The sequence below is a fragment of the Bison bison genome, unplaced genomic scaffold (assembly GCF_000754665.1).
Source record: "Bison bison bison isolate TAMUID 2011002044 unplaced genomic scaffold, Bison_UMD1.0 scf7180017861528, whole genome shotgun sequence".
Lineage (NCBI taxonomy): Eukaryota > Metazoa > Chordata > Mammalia > Artiodactyla > Bovidae > Bison > Bison bison.
Window position 1 is genome coordinate 190,955 of NW_011492100.1, and position 11,753 is coordinate 202,707.

The window sequence follows — 11,753 nt, forward strand, 5'->3', positions numbered from 1 at the left end:
GTGGTTTGCCATTCCCTTCTCCAGTGGACCACATTTTGTCAGAACTCTCCACCATGACCCGTCCGTCTTGAGTGGCCATACACGGCATGGCTCATAGTTTCACTGAGTTAGACAAGGCTGTGGTCCATGTGATCAGATTGGTTAGTTTTCTGTGATTGTGATTTTCACCCTGTCTTCCCTCTGACAGATAAGGATAAGTCAGAGGAAGCTTCCTGATGGGAGAGACTGACTGTGAGGGAAACTGGGTCTTGTTCTGATGGGCTGGGCCATGCTCAGTAAATCTTTAATCCAATTTTCTGTTGATGGATGGGGCTGTGTGCTCTCCCTGTTTTTTGACTGAGACCAAACTATGGTGGAGGTAATGAAGATAATGGGGGCCTCCTTCAAAAGGTCCTGTGCCACACTCAGTGCCCCTGACTCTGCAGCAGGCCACTGCCAACCTAGGCCTCCACCGGAGATTCCTGGCACTCACAGGCAAGTCTGGGTCAGTCTCCTGTGAGGTTACTGCTCCTTTCTCCTGCGTCCTGGTGCACACAGGTTTTGTTTGGGCCCTCCAAGAGTCTGTTTCCCCAGTCCTGTGTAAGTTCTGTAATCAAATTCCGCTGGCCTCCAAAATCAAATTCCCTGGGGGTTCTCGGTCCTTTTTGCCAGATCCCCAGATTGGGAAATCTGTTGTGGGTCCTAGAACTTTCTTAACAGTGTGAGAATTTATTTGGTATAATTGTTCTGTAGTTTGTGGGTTATCTGCTTGGTGGATTTATTGGTAGGGTTAATGGCAACCTCCAAAAGGGCTTATGCCACATGATGTGTGACCCAGGTCTGCTGCATCCAGAGTCCCTGCCCCTGTGGCAGGCCACTGCTGACCTCTACAGGAGACATGCAACACTCACAGGCAGGTCTGGCTCAGTCTCTGTGGGTTCTCTGGGTGCTGCTGTGCCCAAGGTGTTGTTTGAGCCCTCCAAGCATACCTGGTGGGTGTGAGGCTTGGTTCTAAAGGCAATTATGGCCCTCCTACCATCTTGCGAAGGCTTCTCCTTTGCCCTTGGATGTGGGGTATCTTTTTTTCGTGGGATCCAACATTCTCCTGTCAATGGTTGTTCAGCAGAGAGTTGTAATTTTGGAGTTCTTCCAGGAGAAGATGATTGCACATCCTTCTGCTACGCCATCGTGACCTCAGCCTGTGTGCAGGAATAGAGTGTAGATCCCCAGAGACACTGTGAGGTTCTGACCACTGAAGGCAGCCCTGTCAGGGCACCCATTCACCCGTGTCTCAGTGCCAGGTGGACGAAGCCTTTACGATTCCGGAGAGTGAGGCCATGCTCCCCTGGGACAGCATACAGGGCCTCATTGGCTCCCCAACCACCATGGGCACAGCCCTGCTGAGCTGTGGTTGAGACAAAATAAAATCCAGGCTCTGACGGTTCACAGAACATATTCCTGTGGGCATGAGGAGGTTCAGGAACAGTTAGTGCCCCTCATGGGCCCCATAGTCCCTCACCTCTCCCTTTAGCACACTGAGTACTAGACATCACCCCATTCTCTCCACATTCCCTACCCCTGTGCCCCTGTCCACGTGTCCTACAGTGCCTCTCCCAGCACAGATGCAGGACACGTGGGCCAAGCCACCTCCTGTCCCCCACTGTGAACCTGGCCAATTCAAGCCAAGTGCCTGGGGTGGGTGGTGACTGGGGGTCACTCTGGCCAGATTGGGGTGGGGTCATCCTCTGTCACTCAGCTCAAACTCACCCAGGACATAATGTACTTTTGACAGACTGGCATGTACAAGAGGCCATTCAACACGGCCAGTAAGAACCAAAGCCCTGGGAACTGCTGGGAGGAGCCAGTGCTCTCAGTGCAGGAGTTACAGAAGCTTCCGAAGCCCATGGTCCCATGTGGGTGGGACACTAGAACGTAGCTCCTGTCTGGGGGCACCTCTACTGTTTTCACCAGCTGTGGTAGCAGGGGGCAGGACGAAGGAAAGAAAGCAGAGAAGGCAGGCCCCCAGCTGAAAGGACTTCCCTCCCCACCAAGAGACCTGAGAGATCAGGGTCTAAGATGCGGTCGAAGGCACAAGGGTCCACTCTGGAACACCATCCCACCCCCTGCCCCATTACCTGAACTTAAGCAGCCAGAGGTGAGAATCCATCATGGGGAGGAGAGAGGAGGTGGGAGGTAAGGGAGCGGGAGGAGTGGAGCATCCCTTGGAGGGTGACCTGCTACCTTAATGGGGAAATAATCGCTCAGGTGTTTCCACACAGTGCAGTTCCTCAACCACTGATTACACCTTCCACCTTGGGCAGAGGGATAAGGGGGGAAGAATCACTACAGACACCATTTATCACCTCCTTCTACCCGGGCCTTGTTTTTGTTGTTTACCTGCTAAGTTGTGTCTGACTCTCTGTGACCCCAAGGACTGCAGCATGCCAGCCTTCCCTGCCCTTCACTATTTCCCAGAGGTTGCTCACACTCATGTCCATTGAGTCCGTGTTGCCATCCAACCATCTCGTCCTCTATCACCCCCTTCTCCTCCTGCCCTTGTTTAGCACTCACCTTGCTGGGGTGTGTCCCAGTCCAGGAATAACCATACCAAGTAGAGAACAGAGAAATACCAGAGCGAGGTGAAGAGGAGGAAGAAGCCAACAAGGGAAAAGAAAGGGCCTAGGGGAAAGTTGAGAAAGGAAAATGAGTTAGATTGTGAAACCGCAGTGACTTCTCCCCTCTACCCTCAGCAGTGAGATCCTTGCCCATTTCCCTGCTAGACTTTGGCACGCCCCTCCCTTTGCCCTGGTCCCATAGGGGGTGCTCCAGCCTTCTTAGCCTACCTTCCCTTTTCTCACCTTCCGAAGTGGGCCCCTGCTCCCCTTACCCAGAAAGAGGAAACAGAGCACAAACTGGTAGGTGCTCAGTACTTCTAACCACTGTTTCTTTAGGGTTTTCATGCCGGGGGTGGGTGGTGGGGTGGTGGAGACTCCCAGGTGCTCCCCTTCAGCCAGCAGGGCTCCTGAACCAGGAAAAATGGGATGCAGGCTATGGTAGGAGCACAGGAAGCCTTGCTGGGCTGAGTGGTCAAGCACTTGAGGCCTCCCAGGATCACTTGTAGGGGGCTGTGTGTGGGGGGAGCCTCTGTGATCAGAGCTCCAGAGGTCTCCAGCCTCCACACACTTATCATGAACTGGTTGGTCTGGGCTGGTCTCTTCATGGGACTGGGAGATGGCCTAAGGGGTGTGCCATGGAGATCCAGCCCTCGGTGCATTAGAAATCATTGTGAGGAGGGTTGCAGAAGCCAGGACCTACTGGGTCCCAGCCCTGACTGTGTGATCTTGCGGATCCTGGAAGAGCACGCACTTGTCTTTTCCGGTCTGGGAGTGTCTAGGCCACTCGGAGGCTGCCCACATTGCTCATAGCAGCCTTCTTCCCTGGAGCTGGGCACTTACCCACAGTAGTGATGAGTCTGGCCAAGGGCACCAGGCCCTAGGACTTGGCTGAGAAGAGACCACAGCCCCAGAGGACGCAAGGAGAAAAGTACATGAGCTGCTTGAAGGTGGTCTGAAACAGTTGCTGCCAGGTGTCTGGGGCAGGAGGTTTAACTGTGAAGGCTTCATTCTCTCCAAAGGAGTACACGGGCACCAGAGCGACATTGGGAAGACAGAGGCGAGAAGAAGACATCAGGGGCTCTAGGAGCACCTCCCAGTTATCCCCCACTGGTTACCACTTCCCAAGTTCATTTGAGGCAAAGAGAGTTCTACTAAGATAGATCTGGGAGACGGGAATTACATTTCTTAAGAAGACTGACGCAGGGCCTTTCTGTATATAGTTTCTGATACTGTCTCTGTTACAACATGGTGGCAAGGGGAATACTAACACTATTTCACAAGTAAATGAGTTTGGAAGGTCTTACCTTCATGGCTGTCAGGAAGAATTTCAACAGAGGGCACATGAGCCCCAGGGTCCTGTGGTTAGCCCTGTGACCCTATCTCTCTTTTCGTGGGAGGAGCCTGGAGAATGGACACCGGTGGTGGGCACAGAAAAACACTCAAGGTCTGCCAGGATCGCTCTGTAGGTGGTCACAGTGGAAGCTCTGGGGACACACAGCCCACCTCCAGGGGGCGGGTGTGTAGGGATAGAGTGTAGATCCCCAGACACACTGTGAGGCTCTGACCTCACAAGGCAGCCCCGGCTGGGCCCCGGCTCACTCGTGCCTCAGTGCCAGGCCGAGAAAGCCTTTATGATTCCAGAGAGTGAGGCAGTGCTCCCCCAGATGGCATACAGGGCCTCGAGTTCTCCCCCAACCAGGATGACCACAGCCTGGCCAAGCTGGGGCTGGGACAGGATAAAATCCAGTCTCTGGTGGCTTGCAGAACATAGTCCTGGAGGAAAGAAGGTATGCAAGAATTTTACAGTCCCATACTTGGCGCCCTATTCACTTACCCTACCTGTTGGCACATGAAGGCTGAGATAACCATCCCTTTCTTTCCAAACTCCCTACCCCTGTGCCCTTGTCAGCATGCCCCCTACAGCGCCTCTCTCCTTAAGGAGGCAGGACACTTGCTCGGAAACTATCCTCTAAAGCCCACTGTGAGCCCGGCCACTGTTCAAGTCAGGTTCCTGCTCCAGGTGGTGGTTGGGGGCACCTGTGATGGACACGGAGTTAGTTTGCTGTTTCCCACTGAGCTGAAGACCTACCACAGCCCATAATGTCATCGCGATAGACTGGGATGTAGAAGATGCTGTTCCTCATGCCTAACCAGGCCCGAAGCCCCGGGGTCAGGTGGGAGAATCCTGTGCTCTCAGTGCAGAAGTTACAGGAGGTTCTGATGCTGGTGGTCCCATGAGGGTGGGCTACCAGCACGTAGTTCCCACTGGGGGCCAACTCTCGGTTGTCACCAGCTGTTGGAGGTAGAGAGGATGATAAGAAAGGAGTAGAGAAAGCAGGATACCAGCTGTAAAGAGTCCCCTCTACACTAAGAAACTTCGGGGTTCAAGGTACGACAGTAGGGTCAAGTGCATCAGGGTTCCCTCTGAAACACCATCCCAAAACCTGGCCAGTGTGGGAACTTAGGCAGCCGGGGCTCACACTCCAGCATGGGGAACGGTGAGGAGGTGAGAGCAGGTGGGGGAGAGGGTGGAGAGCATCCCTTGGAAATAATCCCTCAGGTGTTTCCAAACAGTCCAATTCCTCATCCACTGAGAACGCCTTCCTCCTTGGGCACAGATAAGGGGGGAGAATTCCTGGAAACACCCTTCACCTCTCACTGCCTGGCCCTTGTTTAGTGCTCACTTTGCTGGGGTATGTTCTGGTCCAGAAAGAAACCTTATGAAATGGAGAACAGAGAAACGGCGGAGTGAGGTGAAGAGGAGGCAGCAGGCGAGAAGAGACCAGGAAGGGCCTGGGGGAAAGATGAGGAAGAAAAAGGAATTAGCTTTCGCAAGCACACTGACTTCTCGCCTCCTGCTCACCAGTGAGATCTTTGCCCATCTCCCAGCCTGCCCTGTGTCCCTTCCCTTCCCAGGGCTTCGACGCAGGTGGGCCTCCAACCTTTCTTCCCCCACCCTTCCCCTTCCTTCTGTCCGCAGTGGAAGCATGGCCTTCTCCCCTCGCCCATGAAGAGGAAAGAGAGCGCGCTTTGGTAGGTGCTCAGTACTTCAAGCCTCTGTTTCTGCACGGTTTCCATGCTGCAGAAAGATGGGGGGTGGGGGGCGGTGGAGACTCCCAGGCACTGCCCTTCTGCTGCAGGGCTCCAGGTCCCCGGGGGCGGGGCAGGGGGCAGGGATAAAGGTTTCCGTAGGAGCCCAGGAAGCCTTTCTGGTGTGAGTGGCCAAGCCCTTGGGGCTTCGCAGGATTGCTGGGATGGGGAGCAACGTGTGGATGGGGAGACCCTGGGATCTGGACTCCAGATGTCTCGAGCCTCCTCTCAGTGATCACTGACCTTCTCCTGGGGTCGGATTGGGTCAGAATGGGTCAGGCTGGGCAATCTGTTGGGCGGGGTATGGGGCGTGCCACCCAGGTCCAGTGCTTGGATCATTAGGAATCTTTAGGAATCTGAGGGGGTCGGGTATCTGAAGAAGCCAGAGAACACACCCACTGCAACCCAGTGGAGACTGTGCGATCTGGAGTAGACAGCTGATCCTTAACGTGAGCCCCTGCTCTGTTTGTGGGTCTCCTGGAGTATCTAGGCCACTGGGAGGTGAGGCCGGGCATCGGGACTTCTGCCAAAACAAACACACGAACACTGCAGGTGTGTTCCATCTTTTTTTTAAGCTTAATGTACTTAAAAATATTTTAAAGCATTTTTTACATTTATATAAAAGCTGTATAGAAAATAGTGTTCTAATATGGAACACATCCCCGCCTGTGCTTTACCCTGTTGTAAACACCTTGCATTATTAGGAATGTTTGTTACAACTGATGGAACACATTTGACACAGGACTGTCAGCTAAAGTCTGTAGGTCCCATTCGGGTTCGCTCATTCTGTCCTGCAGTTCTGTGGGTTTTGACAAATATACCTACCATTACATAAAATACAGGATATCCTAATCATCGTAAAAATCCCCTATGCCCCATGAAAGTGTTAGTCACTCAGTCGTGTCCGACTCTCTGTGACCCATGGACTACTGATTTCCACCAAGGCTCCTCTGTCTTCGGAATGCTCCAAGCAAGAATAATGGGGTGGGTTGCCATTGCCTTCTCCAGGGGATCTTCCCTACCCAGGGATCGAACCTGGGAATCTGCACTGCAAGCAGTTTCTTTACCAACTGAGCCATCAGGGAAGACTCGATGCAGCATGGTCCAGCCTTTAATTTCAGTCTCCAGCACAGTCACTGAGGCAGCTGCTGGGGCCCAGAGGTGCCCCTAGGTGAAGACGCTGTGCCTGTGTGCAGGGATGCCACAGCACGCCTTGTTCTCTTCCAACTGCTGCGACAGCGGCTCCATGTAGACCGCGTATACCTGTGCGCTTCTGGGCCTCCAGTCCACTGTACTGGGGTCGGGGACCCCCACGTTGCCCAGAACAGGAGACAAGAAGGGTGGTCACAGAGCCACCTGCAGGCCCCTTCCCTCCCGCCGGGATCAACTAAGACAGAGTTCAGGGCTGGTGGAGTTGCAAGAGGCCAGCCTGGGGGCGAGGCTGGCAGCCAAGAAGTTGGGCCCCAGTTTGGGAACCTTCAGCCTGGGAGTAGCCGGCGGCGGCTAGGCATGAGAGCAGGGAGGGAAGACCCTGTGGATGGGCCTGTGGAAGGGCGGGAGGAGGCCCCAGGGGATAGCGGGGTTGGGGACGGGGAAAAGCGGAGGGACCCCTCTCCGTATGTGCTGCAGCGCTTCTCACCCAGGCGCTCGGCCAGTCTGAAATTACTAGAAGATCTTGTTCTTCCCCAAAGAGAAGATAGCACTAGAGAGACCTGGGAGAGCAGGGGCTGCCTGACAGCAGAGCTCTGCGCTCCTCCCCCACAGCGCTGCCCCAGAGGCCGCAGGCAGGCTGCTCTCCCGTGTTCCCACCCTGACTTGAGAAATCCCTCTGATTGCAGCTGCGAAAGCAAAGCGATCCAGGCTGTGTCTCCGGGGCCTCTAGCGGCCAACCCATGGCTAGGACGGCCACCAGCCCTGGACAGGAGACAGGAGTCACGGGCCTTACAGGCGACACCAAAGCTGGTGAGGCAGGAGGACCTACCGTCTGAGTCTTCCAGAAAGAGGGAGGAGGGCACTGGGAGATGGAGCTGGACCAGATGCCCCCAGGGGGAGGAAGACAGGGAGGAGGTGACCGCAGGGACTGGGGGTCCTGAGACCCAGGGCTCCCCTGCTCACCAGCACACAGGATGTAGTCCCGGAAGACAGGAAGATGGATGCGATGGGGCAGCTGGAGTAGGTGGGGCTGGAGGCCAGGCAAGAGGCGGGAAAACCTCTGGTCTCTGTGCTGAGGGTGCTGAAGACCCCAAGGACCAGGAACCCAAGAGGGTGGAAGCTCCACCAAGAGGTAGTTGTGGGAGGGACCCATCTCTGTGAGCCTCCGGCTGGGGACACAGGGTGCACAGCAGGGGAGTGGGGGTGCCATGTTCGGACTTTGAGGGTGACTGTCCCAAGAGTCTACCCTGAAGCCCAGCTCGCACCCAGCACAGAGTTCCAGAGTGCCTCACCGAGATGAGGAGGTGATCTTGGAAATGTCTCCAGATGGCTCAGTGTGGACCCAGGCAGAGACATGGTCTCCTGCCCAAGGTATGTTTCTGTCTCCGTCGAGCCCGTTTAGGTTGAGGACCGCTAGGATCCAAGCCTGGCTCAGGAGTACAAGGAGCAAGGCAGCCAGGCACCCCTGGACTGGAGGTGGGGGCACGATGTGGGAGGACCCTGACTTCAGAGGTTTAAGTCCCAGATCCCCCTCTTGTCCCCTTCTCTCTTCCATAGATTCAGCCCCAATCTGTTCAATCCAGAGATCCCAGGACCGCCTCCCTCCCGATTGGCATCTGGAAGCAGAGAGCCAGTCTGGGAGTTCTCAGGGCTTCAAGGACTCACCCAGCCCCAGGAAGGAGAAGATCCTTTGCAGGAGGGCAGACACTTGGAGGCCCCAGGTGGAGGTGATTGGAGAAGGCTGGCCTTCTGTAGAGGGGAGTCTCACAGGGGCCACTGTGGCTATGATACTACATCTTTTGGCTTAATCTCCTGGCCCTGACCCCTGGTCTGGGTTCTGCCCTGGTTCAGCCCCCTCTGCTGACCAGCACAATGGACCATCATGATCAGGAGCCCCACAAGGAAAGTATAACTACTACTTGGGCACACATGGCTCTCACTAGTAAGACAAAAGGGGAGATCAGGGATGTGGCGGAGCATCTAAGGGTGAGGAAGCTATTTGGAATTTGTGAAGGTTGGGACTGGCTCCCTGTGTCTTGCAGGGCTGGCAGATGTCTGTGTCAGTGGGGGTCGCCTTGTGTGTGTACCCTGAATAGCAGGGTTCCTCATTTGTCACCTGGATGTGGCCCCTAGGGGGTGGAGGACCTGTACGAGGGTTTGTTACCTAAACCTAGCTTAGGCCTTTGTGGGGAGACCTCCAGAGGGAAGGTCTTTGTGGGAAAGGCTAAAGATTGGAAAGCCCCTCCAAGAGAGAGCCCACAGGGCTGTGAGCACGCCCTCCAAGTGGGCTGTGGCCTGGCCTCACCGTGATAATGAGTGTGCTCAACACTGATCGGAGCCAGCTGGTTTCCAGGTCAGGGAAAGTCACCTATTTTGTTGTTGTTGTTTGGCAGTGCCCTGCCTTGTAGATATTTAGTTCCCTGACCAGGGATTGAACCTGGACCCTGGGCACTGAGATCTGGAGTACTAACCGCTGGACTGCCAAGGAATTTCCAGAATGTGACTTTTTTTGTTTAAATTTTATTGTTCTTTTAATTGAAGTATAATTGTTTTACAATAGCATGTTGTTGTTGTCGGGGAGGCAGTGTTGTCGATCACTAAATGCTGTCAGACTCGTTGTGACCCATGGACTGCAGCGCTCCAATCTCCCCTGTCCTCCACTATCTCCCCGAGTTTGCTCAAATTCATGTGCATTGAGTCAGCGATGCCATCCTACCATCTTACCCTCTGTTGTCCCCTTCTCCTTTTGCCTTCAATCTTTCTCAGCATCAGGGTGTTTTCCAGTGAGTCAGCTCTTTACCTCAGGTGGCCAAAGTACTGGAGTTTAAGCTTTAGCATCATTCCTTTCAATGGATACTCAGGGTTGTTTCTTTAGGATTGAGTAGTTTGATCTGTATGCAGTCCAAAGGACTCTCAGGAGTCTTCTCCAGCACCACAGTTTGAAAGCATCAATTCTTCAGTGCTCAGCCTTCTTTATGGTGCAACTCTCAAATCCATCCATGACTATCAGAAAAAAAACATAGCTTTGAATATATGCACTTTTGTCCGAAATGTGATGTTTCTGCTTCTTAATAGGCTGTCTAGGTTTGCCAAGTTTTCCTTCCAAGGAGCAGCAGCACCTTTTAATTTCACAGCTATAGTCACTATCCCCAGTGATTTTGGAGCCCAAGAAAATAGTGTCACTGCTTCTACTCTTTCCCCTTCTGTTTGGCATGAGTGCTGGGATTGGATGCCATGATCCTAGTTTTTTGAATGTTGAGTTTTAAGTCAGCTTTTTCGCTCACCTCTTTCACTTTCATCAAGAGGCTCTTTAGTTCTTCTTCATTTTCTGCTTTTAGGGTGGTATCATTTGCCTATGTGAGGTTGTTGATATTTCTCCCAGCAATCTTGATGACAGCTTGTGATTCATCCAGCCTGAAATATTGCATAATGTACTCTGCATATAAGTTAAACAAGTAGGGTGACAGTATACAGCCTTGACAGACTCCTTTTCCAAGTTTGAATGAATCCGATGTTCCATGTCCCTTGTTAGTTTCTGCTGTGCGTGTGGGCTAAGTCGCTTCAGTCGTGTCTGACTCTTTGCTACTCTAGGGACTATAGCCCACCAGATTCCTCAGTCCATGGGGTCGTCCAGGCAAGAACACTGGAGCGAGTGGCCATGCCCTCCAGCAGGGGATCTTCCAACCCAGGGATTGTACCCACATCTCCTATGTCTCCTGCATTGCCAGACTGGTTCTTCACCACTAGTGCCACCTGGGAAGTTCCAGTTTCTGGTGTACAACAAGGTGAATCAGCTCTGTGTATACATATATCCCCTCCCTCTTGAGATTTCCTCCCACCCCAGCTCCATCGCACGCCTCTCGGTCATCACAGAGCGCCAAGCTGAGCTCCTTGTGATATGAAGCAGCTTCTCACTAGCTATCTACTCCACACGCACTAGTGTATAAATGTCAGTGCTGCCCTCTCAAGGAATCACACTCCATGAACCCTCTCCTTCTGCCCTGTGTTGCCAAGTCCATTTTCTCCAACATCATCTCTATTCCTGCCCCCCAAACAGGTCCGTCCGTACCATGCTTCTAGAGTCCATGTATATGCGTTAATACAGGATCTTCATGTTCTCTTTCCGACTTATTTCACTCTGTATGACAGACCCTAGGTGCATTCGTATCACTACAAATGACCCAAATTCACTGATTTTTATGGCTGAGCAATATTCCGTCACATACATGTACCACGTGTTCTGTATCGACTCCTCTGTCAGTAAACATTTGGGTTGCTTCCATGCTCACCGTTGTAAACAGCGCTGCAGTGAATATTGGAGGTGCATGTGTCCTTTCAGTTCAGTTCAGTTCAGTCACTCAGTCGTGTCCGACTCTTTGCGACCCCATGAATCGCAGCACACCAGGCCTCCTTGTCCATCACCAACACCCAGAGTTCACTCAGACTCACGTCCATCGAGTCAGTGATGCCATCCAGCCATCTCATCCTCTGTCGTCCCCTTCTCTTCCTGCCCCCAATCCCTCCCAGCATCAGAGTCTTTTCCAATGAGTCAACTCTTCACTGAGGTGGCCAAAGTACTGGAGTTTCAGCTTTAGCATCATTCCTTCCAGAGAAATCCCAGGGCTGATCTCCTTCAGAATGGACTGGTTGGATCTCCTTGCAGTCCAAGGGACTCTCAAGAGTCTTCTCCAACACCACAATTCAAAAGCATCAATTCTCCTGTGCTCAGCTTTCTTCACAGTCCAACTCTCACATCCATACATGACCACAGGAAAAACCATAGCCTTGACTAGACGAACCTTTGTTGGCAAAGTAATGTCTCTGCTTTTGAATATGCTATCTAGGTTGGTCATAACTTTCCTTCCAAGGAGTAAGCATCTTTTAATTTCATGGCTGCAGTCACCATCTGCAGTGATT

The 11,753-nt window shown here is 53.1% G+C and overlaps 1 protein-coding gene and 2 pseudogenes across 1 annotated transcript; all 3 read right to left on the minus strand.

Moving 5' to 3' along the window:
- The window catches only part of LOC104983120, a 5,966-nt pseudogene extending 4,800 nt beyond the window's left edge, over nucleotides 1-1,166 (minus strand).
- A 93-nt stretch (nucleotides 1,167-1,259) lies between these two features.
- On the minus strand, nucleotides 1,260-3,199 carry LOC104983121 (2-acylglycerol O-acyltransferase 3-like). Its single transcript, XM_010832598.1, is given in 7 exon segments — nucleotides 1,260-1,357; nucleotides 1,360-1,437; nucleotides 1,743-1,950; nucleotides 2,221-2,291; nucleotides 2,551-2,658; nucleotides 2,867-3,001; nucleotides 3,163-3,199. Coding segments are annotated over 7 exon segments (735 nt in total).
- Nucleotides 3,200-3,369: 170 nt separating this feature from the next.
- On the minus strand, nucleotides 3,370-5,084 carry LOC104983122 (annotated as a pseudogene).
- Between the last annotated feature and the right edge of the window lie 6,669 nt (nucleotides 5,085-11,753).